The sequence below is a fragment of the Marmota flaviventris genome, chromosome 7 (assembly GCF_047511675.1).
Source record: "Marmota flaviventris isolate mMarFla1 chromosome 7, mMarFla1.hap1, whole genome shotgun sequence".
Classification (NCBI taxonomy): domain Eukaryota; kingdom Metazoa; phylum Chordata; class Mammalia; order Rodentia; family Sciuridae; genus Marmota; species Marmota flaviventris.
Genome location: NC_092504.1, coordinates 116,049,581 through 116,070,467, shown reverse-complemented (window position 1 = coordinate 116,070,467; position 20,887 = coordinate 116,049,581). Strand labels below are relative to the sequence as shown.

At 38.8% G+C, this 20,887-nt stretch overlaps 1 protein-coding gene across 1 annotated transcript in view; it reads right to left on the bottom strand.

The window, feature by feature from the left end:
• Dchs2 (dachsous cadherin-related 2) overlaps positions 1-20,887 on the bottom strand; it is a 250,204-nt gene that overhangs the window by 102,730 nt on the left and 126,587 nt on the right. Inside the window, exons 3-5 of the mRNA XM_071614027.1 lie at positions 15,238-15,257; positions 14,554-14,569; positions 8,047-8,278 (exon numbers count right to left, since the gene is read on the bottom strand). Coding sequence (XP_071470128.1) covers positions 8,047-8,278; positions 14,554-14,569; positions 15,238-15,257 — 268 coding nt within the window. The remainder of the gene's footprint in view (positions 1-8,046; positions 8,279-14,553; positions 14,570-15,237; positions 15,258-20,887) is intronic.

Here is a 20,887-nt window from a genome sequence, read left to right as displayed (position 1 = left end):
CTTTTGGTGGACACCTAATAACTAAACCCATAACACTCTTGTAGATACTGTGTTAAAAACACCTGAGATAATCAACTTAAAAAGATTTATTGTGGCTCATGGTTTGTGGGGTTTTAGTCCATGATCCACTGACCCTGTTGCTTTTGGCAGCTCATCATAGCACACGGTGGAGGAGGCTGATCACCTCATAGCAGCTGGAAAATACAGAGAGAGGACACATCCACAATGACATAACTTACTTCCACTAAGCCTCACCCCCTAAAGGTCCCACAACTTCCTAACAATGCCACAGGCTGAGAACTAAGCCTTCAATGCTTAGGCCTTTGAGCAACATCCAAGATCCAAACTATAGCAAGGATTTTTGTGTCTGGCCATTGACCTGAAGTGGCCTTGGTGGAGGTGAACACGTCTCTATTTGAGCTGTTCATTACTACTTCCTTCTCTCCTAAAAAGCTGGCAGTATAATCTTTGGTCCTTTGTAGACAGAACCTGGAAAACATTCCATACCTCTCTCTCAAAAATGTTCTATATCCCGGAGAAATGATTAAATAATCTCTTCTGCACAAACTACGGAAGTGAAGTTTGTTTCTATTTTAGAAACACTTCCATTATTCTGATGCCAACCATCTCTTCTTTACATTTGTCAGGTGATAGTCACACATGAGTCTATGGTCAGCCCCATACTACCGAGGACATACACTATATTCTCTTGAGTAGTCATAAGGTGCTGATCCCCACCTTGGGGGACCCATAAACCAAGGAGAGCTCTATCCAGACTATCAACCTTTCATACATTTGACAAGGTGCATCTCCTTTGGAAATTCTGCCTAGAGTCTAGACTCTTTGTAGAATTTACTCTGTATTTTGGTGGCTCAGCCCAAACTTAACATTTTAGTTTCTTGTTCCAAACGGTTAGTAATTTTCATCTCCATGTCTATTTATTTTGTTGCTTTCTCTGGAATTGCCATCTATACTTCTCCAATTTGCCCATCCGAATCTGAGCTTTTCTGCTGAGTGTCACAGCCCACCCGCCATCTGGTCCAGGACACTTTGCCTGGCTTCCTTCTGGAGCCAACACTGTCTTCAGTAATTACTGTTATCAATACATGAAGTTTGCCCTTAGTGTTTCTTTTCCATGGAATACAAAGATAGTCACCTTAATGAGACAGAGTGACAGAGGGGTCAGTGGTAGAACATGTGTTTAGCATATGGGAAGCTCTGGGTTCAATTCCCAGAACTAAATAACAAAACAAACAAAAACCAGAGAGAGACAGATAGTGTGACTCTATAGCCCACAGACTGGACTGTATGTGAAATATAAAGATATATCTCAAAAGTATGCTCACCCTAAGGAGAGCTACTGAGTCTAAGAAAAGTAGGACAAAGAGAAGTAAATATTTGGCATGCACATCCAGGTCCAATAAATTTCTTTGAATGAATGCTCACTACCTAGAAGAGGATATTATGAGGTTCTATGTACTGCATATTTCAAACATTCACTTTTTAAAAGCATTTGAATAGAAAGAGGAGCAACAAAACTCTTGCTCGAATTCAATGTTCCTTTTTTGTCTGATTTATTGAGGTGTAATTGACAAATAAAAATTGTACATTTGAATACAAGATTCTTAAGTAGACTGGGCTCTCTATTAAAAGTTGAGAGGTAAAACCTGTTGACTTAGAGTAAGGAAATGATTTGAAACCTTTGCAAATGAAGGTCAAATGTTTCTCTATGAGATATTATCCAAGATATTTGGGAGGGAAAAAAAGTTAAAATAAAAAAGTTGAGGGGCCAGAAAATGAAGAACTGCCTTTGCCTATATATTTATCAACTCAAAATTTATGATAATATATTTTAATACTTTAAAGTACAGTGCCATTTTTCATGACACTTGCAAATTATTATTAACCACTAATGCAGGGACCAACTTTAAAATACAGACATTGATTAATTTACAGAGCACTGGTTATTTTATGTTTTAATGACTGTTTGGATTTACATACTAATTATAATGCACACTATTTATGTCTCTGCTCTTCATCTTGTCACTTTTTATTTGAGCAGAGAAAATTGCTGGGATGAAATATTCTTAAAATTGATAGTGTAGTAAAAGAACTTGAAGACAAAGATCCTCTCAATTAAAATCTATCATATATATATATATATATATATATATATATATATATATATATATTACATATAGTATATATTAATCTATTATCATGCTCTTCTATTAATTAAACAATACCGATTTTCTGAATACTCTAAACTTAGGTAGAAATACATTGTTAAAAAATATTCTGTAGGTTATTACTAAAATTGTAAGCTATGGCATAGTTGTGACAAGTTCAAATAAACACAAAACCATGACCTTCACCAGATACAAAGCCTATAAACATGGTTTCTCAAAAATAGGTGAAACCAAAAACTATGAGATATCAATATCAACTTTTTATTAATCATTGATATTTATAAAGTCTTTCCTATGATATTTATAAAGTCTTTCCTATACTCAGTTTGTGAGAATATAGAAGTATATTCACAAAATAAATGACATTTTAGTATTTATCTTGCACACAAATCTCATTGGCTAAGTTGTTGGCTGCAAGAACTAGAATGAATTCAACTTTCCAGTTCATATTAACAACTAAAACAACTTCATAATAAAAATTATGTGTTTTGAAAGATTCTACTAATTTCTGTTTATTCCATTGAAAAAAGTAATTATAAAAATCAACAGAGAATTTGTCATTTCAATTAGGCTTACCAAGGAAGTTACAGGGATAATTTTTCTATCTTATTTAGTTGAATCAATCTATATTTATTTTATTTTTGTCTTCAGCTTAAAAATAATTGTAATAATAGAAAAAGCCCTGGAATGGAAATCCAGGAAATAAATTCAGGTGTCAGATTTACTACAATGCCCTTGAATAAGTCATTAAGACTCTCAGGGTGTTCAGTATCTTCATTTGCAGATGGACATAAAAATATCTGCCTTGTTTTTCTCATAAACTTGATCAAGGCTCAAAAAAGCAATTTGAAAGTATTATTGCCTGAGACAGGTATAGGGATGAATCACAGATCTAGGACAAAGTTCAAGACCAATTCTGCCATAGCCAGCAGTACATCTTTGGTGAAATCCCTTCAGACTCAATTTCTTCCTCCACTAAATGAGGCAGCTGATTTGTAAAGTTTTCCATTCTGTGAGTCTGTGATCTTGTACTGAAAAGATACTCATGAGAAAATTCTCTTTTTTTCTGGTTTTGTTTCCTAGGAAAGCAACATACTCATTAGGTGCTTGAGATTAATTTTACAATCTGTCTTGCAAATAAAAGAAAGTCACCATTTATTTGGCACCCACAGGCTCACATCCATTATGAAATGAGGTGTGGCATTAATTGATTAACTACAGAGGAGACTGTTAAATGTCAAATGTAGGAAAGTGGCAGTCATGAAGAATTGTAAGAATCGTTACACGGTATGAGATGTGACCATGAAACTAACATTAGGAAAGAATCTGCCCTTGAAATAAAGAAAAACAGAGTCTGTGCTACATTATTTCATGTCCATGTTAAAAATCCACATAATGAGGCAACCAAACATGAGGTACAGCTGCCCTTCTCTGGCAGCTTGTTACCCTTTTAATTACTTGTCCTTTTGTAGTGCTAATCTTGGATTTGGTGTACACCACAACTAAACACAGAACAGCCCATAGGTTAAGCCACCTAAGTTTCTTGCTGTAAGCACTGTGTGAGCAGGAATTTTCATCTGTGTTATTCACTGATGTATCCCAAACAGCAAGTACATAGCAAGCATTGAAAAAATGTGCATCACACAGACGGACTGACTTCCTTTCATTTCCTGCCCTAAATAGATAAGTTACGCTCTTTTTAGAATTATTATTCACTTGTCTTTACATCATTAACTTGCTTCCATAAAAAAGAAGCAAACCACAAGAATTTAGCCAAAGGTAGCCCTAATAAAAGGTAGTTTTGTGTGATAGAGAACAACCAACCCAAATGCTTAAAACCTATTTGTCACATTAAAAGAATCTGAACTAGAAGGGAAGGGGGATGGGAATAGGAAAGATAATGGAATGAATTGGACCTTAGTTTCCTATGTACGTATATGAATATACAACCAATGTAATTCCATATCATGTACAACTAGAAGAATGGGAAATTATACTCCACATATGTATAATATGTCAAAATACATTCTACTATCATGTATAACTAATAAGATCAAATAAAAAATAAAATAAAATGAAGAAAAAGAAAATAATTTGAAGTAGAAGTCATATTTTTCTTTAATGTAAAATTACTAAGTAATGGCTTGGGAGACTGAGGCAAGAGGATCACTAGTTCAAAGCCAATTTCAGCAAAAGTGAGGTACTAAGCAACTCAATGAGACCCTGTCTCTAAATAAAATACAAAATAGGGCTGGGGATGTGGCTCAATGGTTGAATGTCCCTGAGTTCAATCCCTGGTTACCCACCCCCAAAAAATTACTAAGAGGACAATCTCAAAGACTGAGAAATTATTTTCTTTATGCTACTAATCAGAGTACTTCAAAAAATAGAAGGAAAAAAAACCTACATAGAGTTTATAAAATGAGATTAAAAATACATGAAAAAAGAGCTATTAATAACTGTCTCTTGTGTTTCTTCCTCTTAAAATTCCAAACAGTGTGGTCTGCTTCATGCCCACATCAAAGCTAGCCAACGGGCTGAGAATAAGAAACGAAGAGAGCATTCAATATCTCTCTCCTGGTGCCTAAACGCATTTTGCAAAAATGTTCTTTGAATCAACAACAAACTTAGAAAACCAGAAACAGAACAGGAAGATAAACCCACAAGTGAAAACAACCATGACATGGTCACACCCCCTTCCAGTTTTCTCCAAAACATTTTTCTTCCCAGATGAACACAATAAGTCAAAGAGCTCTATTTTTAATACATGAGGCTTGGTTGTGGCACAAACAGATCAATGAGCAATCTCTTGTCTTCAGGAAAGCATGAGCCTGTGATACAAAATATGTGAGTTTTTAAAATAGCACGTCTGGCATAGAAATCCTCAGAAAGAAAGGATGCATGAAGCCATGAGCAAAGGTTTCCAAGACAGGAAAGTCTCTAAGAGAGAATTTTAAAGTAATGAAAGAGGAAGCGACAATGCATAATTGGGTTCATCATTGCTCAATATTCTCAGGTTATTTTATTTCTCCTCTACCTAGCTATGTAGGAGCTCAGGTTAAAGAAGAAAGGGAATAATTGAAAGGTACCAAGACTAGCTTGAAAACTTACCACTGAAAGGAGAAAAGTAAAGAATAAATCCAGAAACAAAGGGAGGTAATTTTTTAAAAAGGAAAGAAAAAATACCAGTGTCCACACAGGTAAGCTATATAGAGATTGGGAGAGTCAGGCAGCCATAGGGTCAGTTTTGATGCTGTTAATCACAAAAGGGATTTTAAATTAGGTTTTGTACCATGTTATCAATGGAACTCCCATGCAATTTCTTAGAAGTCTGTAATAAAGATTTACATCACTTTTTGATTATTAATAAATGTCATTTGTAAATTTATTCCATGAATAGTTATTGAAAGAGATGGTTTGTTGGGGCTATTTTTATACTGGAAGCCTTGGTAGAGATGGGCCTTAGGGTGAAGCAAGAAAACACAACAACAACACGAAGAAACGAATCCAGAAGAAGAAAATCATATTCCAATACTGCTCCTGGTTCTATTTTCAGAGAACATCCTTATATAGAAAATGGGGCACAACCATTATGGGAAACAGCATAGAATTTCCTCGAAAAGTCAACAGTAGCAATCTCACCTCTGGGTATATCCTCAAAGGAAACTGAAATCAGCAGGTCAAAGAGTATATCTGCACTAAATGCTCAAAGCAGCAGTATTCACAATAACCAAGGTATGAAATCAACTAGTGTGTCTACCAATAGATGAACAGGTAAAGAAATGTGGTATAGACATAAATGGAATACCATTTAGCCTTCAAAGAAGACATTTTATCTGGAGATGTACTGTAGAGTATGGTGAATATAATGAATAATAATCTTCTATACTTGAAAATTGCTTTGAGAAGAGATCTTAAATGTTCTCACTACAAAAAAAAAAAAAAAATCCAGAGTGCACGAGGTGATGGTTAATTAGCCTGATTTTATCAGTTTGTGATGTGGACATATAACATAGCATACCCGAGACACCATGAATATATACATTGTGTTCTCTGCTTCAACTGATGGACTGATGGAGCTCAACCATTCATCTTGGAGACTGCTGGTTCCCTAGACAAATTCTTTCCCACAGTAGTCATCACACTGCTTCATTCTCCTCTAAAGGTTAAAGTCAACCATGACCAGGTCTCACAAATCTCTCCTGAGTTGTGATTAAGTATGACCCAATTCCAAACACTGTTTGTCTGAGAAATGCCTTCTACCTAGATGGACGGGCATCAAAATTGCCAACAATAGTAACTCAAGGCTACTTCCATTAAAAATTTGGTCTTTACTCTTAAAAAAAAAAAAAAAGAAAGAAAATTACTACAATGCTTTCCCTAGATAATGACACACATGAAAAGCGTTCTCCATGATTAACAATGGCATTTGTCTCGTAGCCCGTGCCAGGAAGGGAAGCATGGGGGCAGTATAGTGACAGAGATCTCTTCTAAAAACAGAATACAGTTCATTCTTCCAGCTCTTCCAGGGGAAACTGGATGATGAGTGTGTTGATGTCTTTTAAAAACAATCTGCCTCATGCTCTTAGATCCCTATCCTGATTTGTGGCTGACCTATATATTTTTGGCAACACTAGTGCCCTACAGGGCCTGATGATTTGACAGGCATTTAAGGTCCTCGGTGAAGATGAATTTTGAAAAAAGCCGAGATAAGCAGACTAATTTCCTACAAAAGTATTTCTTCTGATCTTTGAAATGGTACAGAGTCCACGTCAGTGGATTATTTCAAGCAAGGAAAAGTTTGCCTTATAAAGACTGCCACTGTAAACAAATTGATCCTCCAGCCCGTTACGTGAGCCAGATGAAGCACTCTCTTGCTGGAAGCTGCGGTGACTCTACCTAGAGAGCCCAGAGAGGGCAAACTAACAGTAGATCACATTTCCTGAGTAAATTATCATCTGTTTCTAATGTATGTGGTGATCATAAAGGTATTGTGAAGATCCAATGTGACAATACACAGTCTACTGTAGTCCCAGGCAGGATCATTCCCATATAATAGAAACACATTCAACATATTTCTCAGATTGTGAGAAGGAATATAGAAGGGAAAAAAAATCATTTCATTCTTTTGTAGCTTCAGTTTTAGACTAGAATATCTCTAAGGATATCAAAAGTATTATAAAATAATATTATCTAATTTGAATTTTGATTTTTATGACAAATATTTCAAACATCATTTTTTTTACAACAAAGTAATAAGGAAGGTGACCTCTGAAATATTTATTATTTCTACAAGAATTGCTTTGCTCACTGGGCTTCTTTGGTAGATATGTAATTAATTATCATGTTAGAGAAATGAAAGGAGTTTTAGGTAAGAGTTTAGAAACAAGGAGACTAAGACTGAAAGGGAATACCAGACCTAGCATGAAGAAAGATGTCTACTTGGTCTCCTTGCACTGATACCATCCATTAAGACACTGAAATGATACTAAGTCCTCCTTAGATGGCATGTTCGTACAAATAAGGGGAGATGGACATTTGTAAGATAATTATATACCACTGGCCAACAGCTTCAGTGTAATTTACTGCCTTTGGTTGTCACAACAACTTTGCAACATAGGTATTATTAGCACTAATAGGAAACTGAGCCCATTAAAAAACATGAAAGCAAGTAGAAGCAAAGGTGGGACCTAATGACAAAAGGCCGGTCCATTTCACTGAGTCTCAGAGCCTTCTGGAAAGTTGAATCCTGCAACAACCTTCCTATTTAAAATTTTTTTTCCTAAGTTTCTGATCATTAAACAATTAAGCTGAGACCTAACGAACCAGAGGATAAAACTACCCCACGGTCACATACCTGTGGTGGAGTCAATGGTAAAGAGGGATGACAGGTCTCCCGGAATGAGTTCGTAAGCCACCGTACCATATGTCCCAGAATCCCTGTCCGTGGCGCGGACACTGATGATCTCAGTGCCTGGCTGGGTCTGGCCACTGATGCTTGTCACATAGGTCGATGGGTCAAACACAGGATGATTGTCATTCACATCCTCTAGTTCCACACGAACAAAAGCCTGGGCACTTAGCCCTCCCTGTGGGATGAATGAGTGGTGATGAGTGAGCTGAATATACTGGCATAAAGCATAAATGGCAATGATCCTACAACAGACTTCTCAAACAACAAAATATCATTGTACAGATACAGGTATACATATATATGCCCTCACATATATACACATATGTGCACACACACATATTTCATTTTACTTTTAATCTTGACATGACTTCCTATATGATGGCATGTATTTATATTTCAGTGCTGATTCTTAAATATGAATGAGATAGGGCTGGGGTTGTGGCTCAGTGGTAGCGTGCTTGCATAGCATGTGTGAGGCACTGGGTTCAATTCTCAGCACCATATATAAATAAATAAAATAAAGGTCCATCAACAACTAAAAAAAAAAAAAAAAAAAAGAATGAGATTACCACTAAAAGAGCTTATAAGCAAAAATTTCAGAGTAAAGGCCAAAGATATTCAATGAAAGTTGCTCTGATGCCTGAAAAAAAAAACTAAAATTACTTTTATCTCTAAAATAATTTGAAGTGAATATTAGTAAGTGCTAAATAAAAGGGATGAGGAAGTATCAGAGGTGGGTGCACCAACGAAACACGTCACTCAGAGGTATGAGTGATTTGAGTATAGATTTATATATAGGAGCTTGACTTCAGTTATCCGGAAGATTATAAAAGAGAGGAAAGATACAAAGGCTCTGTGGCAAGAGGGCAGTGCGCCCCCTGTGGCCTGTTCAGGAACAGCAATGGAGGCCCTGGGGCTGATGTCAGGCAGGGGCAGGTCATGCAGGCTCTGTGAACTTCTTCACTGGAGAGTTTTAAGCACAGGAACAGTTTATTCAACTTCAATTTTAGATAGATAGATAGATAGATAGGTAGGTAGGTAGATAGATAGATAGATAGATAGATAGATAGATATTCAAATATGCATGTATTGGTCTTTTATTTGCAGTCCTGGAGATTCAACTCAGGGCCTCAAGCATGCTAGGCGAGAGCTCTACCACTGAGCTACACCCTTACAAGGTCTTGCTAAGTTGACCAGGCTATCCTTGAACTTGCAATCCTCTGCCTCGATCCGATCCCCTGAGGAGCTGGGATTACAGGCGTGCACCACAGCACTCTGCTTTTAATTGTTGTCCTGGCTACAGTGCTCACAACAGACTGGAAGGCCGTGAAGAAAGGTCCCAGTGAGGGTGCTCACGGAACACCAAGCCAGGAGTGGACCAGCCCAGACAAGGAAGGAACAGTGAAGGGACTTATTCCATGTCCTTGGGATCACTATTGCTTTGATTGCTTTGGAAATTGGAATTTTTTAGGCTTGAGAAAGGTGACACAGAGCACAAAGCAGTGAGAAGTGGATCCCAGACTATTTATTTTGTGTCACCTCCATGTAAAACCAAAGAGAAGGGGAGCAAACAAAATAGAAGAACACTGCCCCCTGCAATTTTTCCTTTTCTAAAGCATAACATCTGTTCCTACTTTCAGGCCCCATTTTCCATTGCTATCTGGTACATTTTGACACTTTCCAGTTTTGACAAAAATCCTTGGTAAGTCACAGGAGCCTGGATTTCCTCATTTATCCACCCCCCTCCTTTTTTTTTCCTTTTTCTTTTGTTCTTTTTGTTCCATTTTCCCACTGCGGCAGGGAGGCACTGAGCAAAGAGGAACAAGAATGACAGTGAAGGAGGCTTGGCATGAGACTAAAAGAGGCCTGCCGCTGTGCGGATGGGAGGAAGCGCATGTGGAGGGTGAGGCAGGGCAAGAAAGACGGCATTGTTCAGGGTGAAACTGACAATGGATTTGGAAATGGCTCTTATAATTCTAAGGTCCCTATATACCAGACTTTGAGGACTAAAAAGGAATTGAGAAACAAATCTTTAGCAATAGTGATTTTTCCATGTTCCAAGTTGGGTAAAGTTCCACAGCCCTCCCTGCCAGTTACCAGTTAGAACAGGAGTAGTGAGGACTAGTCATGATTGGAATAGAACAGTGCTCACACATCCTTCTGGCCTGTGAACAAACAATACAGACAGGCCTGCACCTTCAGCAAAGTAAAATCACCTGCAGGTGTCTGGGTAGGTACTGGAAGAGGGGACCACAGACTGATTATAAGCAAGCAGAAAATCCATGACATCTGACATATACTCTACTTTTCCTCCAAAGAGCCTGCCTTCTCAGATGTGTTTTTTTTTTCTTCCTCTTTGGTTTCTCCTCAAGTTCAAGCACTCAGGCTGAAGAAGGGCTGAAAAGGCAGATGAGCAAAGTACCAAAAGACTGGGGGAAAATATGAAGAAATGAACATTTCTCCACTCTAAGATCCTTAAGAACAAAGAACTTAATTCCAAGAACATCCTCAACCAGGCAATGCTATTAAAAAAAAATCAGCAAATGTTAGACAAAGTGAATGGATTTATTGTCACAGAATTTTGCAAGGAAAATAGACACCTCAGTCTCCCTTTTCTAGAAATTCAATTTTTTTACCTGCTGAATTCATCAAAGGAGGTATTTTCCTATTTTAATAACCATTTATGTGTATTTTAGGTGTATCTTACATGTATTTTTCCTTCAATTGTTATAGTCTTCCTTTTTAAGGTTTTTGTGGGTTTCTTCCTATCACAGATAAGAAATCGAAGCATAGAGAAGCTTGGTGACTTGGTACAGGAGACTATAAATAGCACATCTGCAACTAGAACAAAGATTCGTCTATCCTCAAAGCCTCTGGTGACTTCTTTTAAATTGAGGTTCTTTTACTCTGCTCTGCTGTGGCATAAATTCTACCTCTCCTGTAAGACTGGCTTTGCATGGACTTGACCTTACAGAATAAAATAAAAACAGGGCCCCTGTTTTTAAGGAACTCACTGTCTATAAGACAGACTCTAGGTGGCTAGGTCTGTGGTAGGGCAGAACAATTCAGAGCCAAGAGACTGGGTTCAGTGTCTGGCTGTGCCAACATCTGGGCGTGTAGCCTTGAGAAATTCAGGTGGCCCAAAGCTAAGCCACCTCTTCCATGAAGCTGGGTCATCTGAAGACCTGTCATTGAAATGAGTGGCACAATACAGATAAAAGCATTTTTAATGATTAATAGCCATCAAATATAATAGAAGAACACTGCAAGTTAAATAATTGGAGTCAGAGAGATTTGTCTTAGAATTAAGACTTTCCATTTTAGAAAGGTAACAGAAGATAGCAGGGTCTGGGGTAACAAGAGCAACAAAGTAGGTGAATAAACACACTTAGAAGGATTTTAAGAATGTGATTAGCTTCATGTAATGTCAAATAAGTTTTGTCACCAGATGAGTTTTTAAAACTTCTCCTTTTAAGGATTGGGAAGCAATTCAAGTGTAGACGCATGATTCGCCTGAGCTGTGAGCACCGGATTAGAGGCCACTTCAACCCTGTAGCCACCCTTCAAAAACTAACAAATCTGGGCTGTATTCTGTATGCTGAAGGCCTCCATGGTCACAGTTCTCCAGCTGCCAAGCTGCACGGCCAGCCCACTAATCCCTGCAGAGAAGTGAGCTTGGTTGTGGCTGCACGGAGCCCGCCATGCTGGTGCGGGTTGAGGCATGTTGCTCCAGGGCAGAGCTGAGCTAGGGGTACCAGACCTGTTACCACCCCTCACCCCACACCTGGCCTGGGCTGGTGTAGATGCCTACTCCACACAGCAAGACAGGTGGAACCCCAAGCATCCAGGCTCCCACCACGTTGACCCCTGCTTCCCCACCAGCAGGAGGAAAACAGAAGTAGAGCAGACCTGAATGAGATTGCAGGGCTACCCAATAGCCTTAGTACTTTTCCAAACCCCAATTAGCATAAATTTGAACCAAAAGCTTTGACCCATGTGCTACATAAACCCCTAGACTAGCACACACTGGCAGCAACCCCTATTGGGGGTTTCCTCTTGCTTCTGCAAGAGTTCAATTTCTATTTTTCACACTTGAATAAATCCTTCTCCTCTCATTCTTGCCTTCTTTTGTCCCATGAGTTTAGTTCTTTAGATTTGCAAAACAAGAACCTGGTAAGAGGTTGTAGTGCTCTATTGGGGTCTGTTGTCACATGTGGAGGGCATGGGCCACCATTTAGAGAGGCAACACACCACTGGATAGTAGTGGAAAAGAATCAGGCTTTGTTGGCTGTGACACTCTGAGCTGACCAAGTGACACTAACAGGCAGCCCCTGCTGTGATTAGCTGCTCAAACTAAAAGGAGCTTTCTCAGCTGCATAGGCCATTACCTTACACAGACCCCACCCACCAGCAGAAGCCAGAATGGAGTTTGGTTTCAAACTTGGTTTCACCATCAGTAAAAAACATGTGGTGTGCATGCCCTCAATACATACGTTTTTATTTGTTAACAAGTCATGTATACATTTGCTGTGCTGATATATTATTTATATGAAAAATATCACAAAAACAAAATTTAAAAAAGTCAAATACTCACTTATTCTCCCTAAATTCCAACATGACACTATTGCTGGCATTAATGAAGTGATGTGATCAAATCTATGTTTTAGAGAGAGATACCTGGGTAGTAAGGGAGAGATGTATTTTTAAAAATTCATAAATCAATAAAGAGATTCCTTAGTCAGAAAGGTGGGGAAATGCCAAATTCACCAAGTCATAAGGGTTCATTTTCTCAGAGCCTTTTATATGCACATTTCTAGAAGAAATGAAAACGGCACTGTTTTGGAGAAACTCAGTCCTGGTGTATGAGAATGAGCCACCACATGTAGACAGTGCCATGAGATGAAAGAAACAGGCAGATGGATCTCAGGTAGCACAAGGTACAATTTACTGGGGATTTATGGAAAGAAGCACCTCTTGAGTGTCAGCAAGATAGGTCTATCCTCACACCCTGAGGCAAGAGGAAGGGATTTATACACTAAACTAGAAAAAAGAGGGCTGCTGCCAACTGGAATGTCCCTGGCCTTTCTCAAATACTATTAATGTGTCCAAGGTCAGTTAAAATGCAGTGCAGGGGTCAGTAGACAGCACGCAAGACGTTCGGCCCACTGTGAACAACTTTGTTTGTCTTGCAGGCATTGAGATAATGTTACAACCAAGATGGCTGTGGTCATGTCAAGCTGTATCCCTATAACTCACTCTTTCTGGACCACAGAACCCTTTTTAGAAGGTTCCTTTTTGGGAAATCAGTATCCCACCAAATGCTGTCAGGAAAGCACATCTAAACTCATTCCCTCTATCCCCTTCAGAGCCCACTTCCCTAGGCTGTATTACAAAACTTCTGTCCAGAAGATGGAAACTTCTGATAACCCAGCATCATGAGAGACTCTGAGCCAGAACCACACAGCTGAGCCACTTCCAGACTCCCAGACCTTAGAAACAACATGAGATAATAAATGGTTGTCATTTTAAGCTGTTAAATTCAGGAATAACTTGTTATGCATCAATAGGTAACCAATACATCTCACGCATGAATGTTTATTAATTTTTTTTAACCTCTTCTCTTTCTACCAACAAGTCGGGGGTCACTTTGATTTAATTTTAATCATTTGATTTTTAAAATTATGAGAAGAAACTCCTAAGCAATCTACCCAAATCCCAATGCCCTCAAATTATGCTGTGAGAGGCTGGAGTACTTTGGGAAAACTCCAAGCTTGAAAGCAAACAATATCTCTGAGGCCGGAAGGTTGCCTGGGGGCAATCAGCAGATATGGAAAATTTTCTGCTGTTATTTCTACTTTGGCAATTGTCTACTCTCTATTCTCTTTGTTCTTGTCTTCTGGGACTCCCGAAGAGCAGAATATTAATATCTATTCTTCACATCTCTTAGTTTGTGTGCGTCGTGGTTTGCATCCTAGTGAGCCTTCTATGTCAATGTGATACAGTCTAAGTTTTATGAACAAAGGTGAAGAAAAATGAAGGTTCAGCTTAGTAAAGAGAAAGCAGTAAGTTGGGGTGTCTACAAAGCCAAGCAGAGCAGCATTCAAAGAATATTTTTCAAATCACTGAAAGGTTGAAGATGTTAAAAATTAATGAATCGATAATGCCAGGATACAGCACAACTGTAATCCTGTTGATAAAAGCAGTTTTATTGGAAAGGAAGAATCCATCAAAGGAAATGCATAAGTGAGAAAACAGGGACAACTATTTTAAGTAGATTTAATATGGAAGAGAAAAAAATGAATAAAATGATTTTCTAAGAAAGTATATGAAATTAGGAGTTTTTTTTAAAGATTTTTTTTTTAAAAAAGAGATCACTATTCTGCCTTGTATGGGAGTCATTCAAGAGAATTTGAGAAATTAATAATGCAGGAAAAAGAGAAAAGTGATGACCTTGAGTAGGCTGACCCTGAACACCAGGAGGGATTTGCTTCTAATACAAACAGGGACATCTCTAATATGATAAGAAGAAAGTAGAGAATGAACTAGTAAATGGGTAGATGAGTAGAGTTGGTAGCAGGAAGGTAAAGACCCTCCTATCTCCAGCAGATGGGCTCCTCTTCTCCAGGCACATTTGCCTGCTGAGAAGCAAATGCAGAAAAGGCCAAGAGTTGAGTTTAGACAAAGCTAAGGTTTTACCAGGAGAGTTCTAGGGAAGGGTGTTTGCAACTGAATGGCTTCAATGATGGGTAATAAACCAGTTGATCTTCCTATGGGAAGATGGGATTAGAGGTGCCCCAGTAAGCGAGACAGGAAGATAAAAATGCTGATCAGAAAGTAGCATGCTTGAAATCAAGATTTCAGACACTTCACCACCATTAATTAGGTGATGATCTTTGCAATGACAAAGTCAAGGAGCTGTGATATTCTGAGTATAAGATAGTTATAAATATTGAAAGCTCCAAGATTGATGAGGAAAAAGTGGTTGCTATAGTTTAGATGTTGAATGGCGTCAAAGCTCCATGTGTTAAAGGTTTGGTCCTTAGAATGGCACTCTTAAGAGATGCTCTGGACCTTCAGGCTGTAGGGCCTTCTTGGAGATCCTTAAGTCACTGGAGAGGTGCTCTTGAAGGGGACTGTGAGATCCTGGCCTCTTCCTCTTTGGCTCAGGAGGTGATCAGTTTGCTCCACCACTCATTTCTGCCATGATTTGCTACCTGACCTAAGGCCCATATCAATGGGGTTACTCCATCTTGTACTGGAACCTTTATAGAACTGTAAGCTAAAACAAACCATTTCTCTTTATAATTTAATTATCTCAAGCATTTCGTTATAGAAATGGAAAGCTGATGAATACAGTGGTGAAGAGAAAGACTATGAGCAAGGTAGAAAAAAATCCCAAAGTGATAAAGGGATTTAAAACATGATAACAATAAAAAGGAATGTCTGTGATATAGTCTGACAACTTGAACCTCAAAAACAAATTGTTTTCTCAAGAATGGAGTAGAAAAGACTTAGATAACGCCTTGGGCATCAGGAGAGCCCTATCTCACTACCTCCTGTCTTGTAATTTATGGAATTCTGGTCTTCCCTTTCAGAGGCCAGGAAAAACCTGGTATCCTCAGACTATTTTCAATCAGGGCAAGGAGATAAAGGAACAGAGAGAGACCAGGCTGAGTGTATAAAGGGATTTGCTAAATGATGGACCATGGGTTTTAGAGAGCATAATAGAAGAGTTTAGAAGGACAGAAATTGTGAGTACAAAAGAGATTCAAATTAAGGCATGAACTGAGCAGGGTGCAGATGAGAATATGGATAGTAACGGAAGGTAGAGAGGATTAAACTCTTGCAGACAAGAATGAAGTAAAGTGGTATCTAAGACATTTTGGAATTAGTCTATGAAATATATGAAAGAATGGTGGGCAATTCATTTCAGATATGGTGCAGAAAAATTGAACTAGAAAACATGAGGCACAATTGCCCAATGGCATTCTGAAATGGGTGGGGGATGGTAATCAATGAAACAAAAGAGAGAAATAAGTACCTGAACACTGTTTAGAAAGTGAGATTACATAAGCTATTAGAATTAAAATGAACATGCTCTTTACTTGGGAAGTTTGCTTTTGGGTTTCAATCTGCACTGCACACACACTAAATAGCATAACCTTAATAGCCAACTTTGTCATTAATATAAACAATGGTGAGAAGCTGAGTCAATTTACTTTTTATATTATTAGTCTGACACAATCCTCTGTTAAGCCTAGAGGGGTGAGACAGAGTTGAAATAGCTATATTTCAGACACATTTCAGCTACAGAATTCAGCAAAAAATGAGGGAACAATGTTAATAAATACATGTTCCAAAAATGAGAGCTCCACTTGGTGAAAATACATGGATAAAAAAATAAAAATTAGATATAAGGTTGGAATTAATTATATTATAGAATTTTATTGGGGAAAACCATGTGGTTGGCAATTATTTGATCCCATTATTTCATTTTATAGCATCTTCACCATGGCTACTGTGTGTGAGATAAATAGCAGTAGCAGGAACAGAAAAAAAATTGAGTATTTCAGATGTAATATCAGTCGAGTAGAAGTGATGGAGTTAAAAAAAATATTGACAGTCACCACAAAGATAAATAGAGTAGCAACAAAGAAGCCAAGAACATCTGGGTTATTTTATAAGAAATATTCTTCTACTAACAGATAAAAATCTCTTAGGAACCACCAGTAAATGAGTTTCCAGCAATTTTCCTACCAAGGGCTTAGAGGACATTTATTAGAAAGAGAAAGGATGAGAGGAAAAGCCATAGATTGTCAAGGTGATTATGTAAAATTAAAGAACTTCTGTCAAGCGTCAGTTTATTGTTTTGAATAAATTCATTATGGCCTGAATGGCAACATTTTGAACCTAACATATCTTGTCTGAGCTAATCTTTCCTTTGGGTGCAATCTGGATTGTTTTCAGGGGCAGCCTGCTGGGTCATTACCAGCCTTGTTATCTTCATCTTTTCTGACCTATTTGATGATGGATTTCTGAGGGACATACAAGGCTAGTAGATATTACACAGAATAATTATGACAAATGCAGAGGTCACCCTGTCAAAACTCACAGTTTATCACAGAAGAATTTCATGAAGATTATGCAGTAATGCTGTATACTGGATAACTTCATATATGTACATGTGCATCTATACTTATTTACATGTATATATATGTGTGTGTGTGTGTGTGTGTGTGTGTATGTGTACACATTATATTTGTGTGTGCACATAGACACACTCAACATAAAAGCACATATGTGGCTTTCTTTCTGTACTTTCTGAGGCAAACATAAAGAATGTTAGAGGCAGTGTTAAGTCCAAACAGGGTGAAGGTTAGGAAACTGTTAAAAGTCTATGATAGGTGGATAGAATGGATTCTTCTAGAATTTGTCTTAAGATGCATCCCTGCCTCATGCCAAGCACTGTTCCCATGAGGACATCATTTGGAGGATTCCCAGGTACAGTTTCTTCCCTGGGTCACTATGTGGCCTTATATCCACAAGATGGGTGGGAAAAGCAAGAAGAAGAAGGTAGCCATCAAGATAGAGAAGGTGTCCAAGCGTTCAGGAAAGGGGTAGATCTTAAAGGTCCCCCCTGATAACAAACTTCCAAATAATACATGCTAAAAAGACACAGATTCCAAACAATACATGCTAAAAAGACATAGAAATATCATGTTCTTCACCTTCACCAAGGTTCAAGGTGTCCTTTTATGCTCAATAATGAATTGATGCTTTGCAGAGGTGAATTTTTCAGTGACCAAAATACATGTTTGTGTAATGAGCTCTGTATTTGTAATGTCAGAAAAGATACCTGACCCAAAGGTCTAGGCATTGTGCTTTCCAGGCAGTGGTGGTGTCTCAAGGTGACAGTTTTCTTCTCCCAGTGGAAAGAAGCTTTACCACTACATGGAACCCAGGGTCCTATGTGTGGCCACCAATACCTGGGAGCAAATTATATCCTTCCATAAGGTCAGAGTGGACTCAGATGGAATTAGAAGAAACAGCTAATTCTTTTTCCATGAAATAACAAGGGATATGTATACCTTTAACCATATTTCTGTAAAGCAAGCTGTCCACTTGAGGGTCCGGGTTTCCACCCAGACTGGGCTGCCATATGTCTATCACTCTTGTGGGCAACATCAACATCTGTAAAGGCTGTTGGAAACAATAAAGATATGGACAATCATGCTGCATTTATCTGTTTCTCCTCTGAGGAAGGAGAAGGCAAATGAGTGTAGACTGGGATTGAGTTTACTCCAAGAGTAAAGCCAGCCCTTTCCAATGTCTGGCTTTGGGGGAGCTGTAGACATGAATCATCAGATACTGCTCTTTGGGAGTGTCTGTAATAAGAAAGATAACCTGGAGGATGACTTCATTAGTGAGCTGTACTTCCATGATAACACAGACTGCTGGTTTGCTGAAAAGCTGAAGCACCCTAGGTCTGAGAAGAGAAAACAGGAGAGGCAAAAAAGTAGGGGACAAGGCTGATAGACAGCAAGAAGGAATTTGGGGAAGTCATCACACAGGAGCCCACAGAGATAGCCAAAGTGGTTGTCATAGAAGATGGGGCCATAGTCACCATTTTATGAGAGTCCTTTGCCTTAGGCCAGTTGGAAGGATGAAGATGGTTCTGAAAAAAACCAATGTGGCATTAGAGCCACTCTGGTCTCGGATATGGGCTGCTTTCTGTTTGGGGGGCATGTTTGAAGCAGGTGATTCTCAATGACTTTTAATGCCTGGAGTCCCACAAAATTGAAGAAAGACAGACTTGGGTGGAGATGGAACCAGCAGCTAAAAATCTTCTAGAGGAGACAAACTCAGAAGAGAATGGAGATAAAGTAAACCATGGAAAATGAAGATGAAGACAAGGAGGAGGATGGGGAAGCAGTGAGGAGGGTGAAGCAGCTGCTGATGAGTCCATGGGCTGTCTGCCCAGGACTGAGCAGCGCTGGTGAAGCTTGCCAGGGACAACGTGCAGCAAAGGAGAAGAAAGTGTTGGAAGTAGCCTGTGTCAAGACAAAAACTTCCTTTGAGGATTTAAGATGCTACACGTGGACAAAAGGTGAATTGCCTCAATATCACTGTTATGTAAAATAAGTTGGTATTGAACTGATGTAGCTGCAAAGATTTTCTCTTGTACAGCCCCAATATTCCAGGAGTTCTGATGAGCCCTTAGTCTTTCTCTTCCTGGAGACCCCCCAGGGTAGTGCATTAACCATATCTCCTATTTTCTATATTCGGATGCTTTGACATCTGGGGCCTTGATGACCCTGGAGGACAGCCCTTCCCAGGCTTAGCCCAGTCCTAGGACAGTGAACAACTCGCTGTTCAAATGCAAACAAACATCCAGAACCCATATCCCAATTAGGCTTTTATATGCCACGCCACTGTCCACCTGCCCTGATCAACCTAGCATCAAGTATTAGACAACTGGTACAGTCTCTATGTCCTAGAGTGTTCTGCAACTACTCAAACCAGTCAATACTAAAACTGCTAATTCTGCCTTGCCCATCCCTGGAAACCACAGTAAATGCTCTAGTTCACAATGCTTTCTCTCCTTAGGCCTCCTGGCCAACTTGTTATTTCACTGTATGCACATGTTCCCCCAACCTGCACAGCTCTATCACCCTTGTGGCATAGTGACACAAGGGTGGCATGCCTTCCTCTTGGCTTTGTATTAACTATTTTTTTTAATGGCAGCTACTCATGATCTATAGTCCTTACCATATGGAAATAATAATGAAAACCTACATTAAAACAGGGAGGGTCAGAGCAGTTCTCTGGAAACTAAGTTCTGCACTGGGCTAAAAATGAGATCACCCGAAAAAGGAGAGTGAGAATTTGAATATAAAGAACCCATAGGGAGGGTGTTGCAATTCTAATAGAAATATTTTGTGCTTTTTTTTTTAGAAGTGTTTTCTTTTTACAAAACAAGGAGTTTTTACAAGTTTGAATATTCTGACTCATCAAACATCATCAATGTAAAGATTGTCTCATTTTTTATTTCTAAAAATTGGCAAAAGTTGCACATAGACAGTGTTTTACTCAGGTTTTTCACTGCTGCAATTGAAAGACCCGACCAGAACAATTGTAGAGAAGGAAAAGTCTAGTTGAGGGCTCACAGTATCAGAGGTCTCGGCCCATTGAAGTCTGCCTCCATTCCCTGGGGCTCCTGGAGAAGCTGAACATCACAGCAGAAGAGTGTGGCGGAGGGAAGTGGCTCACATAGTGATCAGGAAGCAGAGAGAGGGGTCTCCACTTGGCAGACACAAATATATACTTCAAAGCCATGCCCCCAATGAACCACTTCCTCTAGCCACACCCCACCTGCCTCCACTCATCACTCAGTTAATCCTATCAGGGCTGAATTCACTGATTAGGTTAAGGCTATAACCCGGTCATTTCTCCTCTAAACCTTCTGTGTTGTCTCATAAAATGCAAACTTTTGGGGGATACCCCATCTAACTCCTAACAGTAAGTTATCTCTCTTAATTATCTTTAAATTATCTTTAAATATAATTATCTTTAAAAATAATGTGCCTCTTGATTGGGGAAAAATGTATCCCATTTGTTCAGTCTGGAGATACTTTAGGGGGGGATGGGTGGTTAAAGTAGCACTTGGATGATACAGCAGGGACTCCATTCTTTAGGGGATAAGTCTGTAGAGTATGGAAATGGAAGTAAGCAAGGGAGTTCAAATTGATTGCATTGATTTTTTTTTTCTTATTCTGCTACAGTG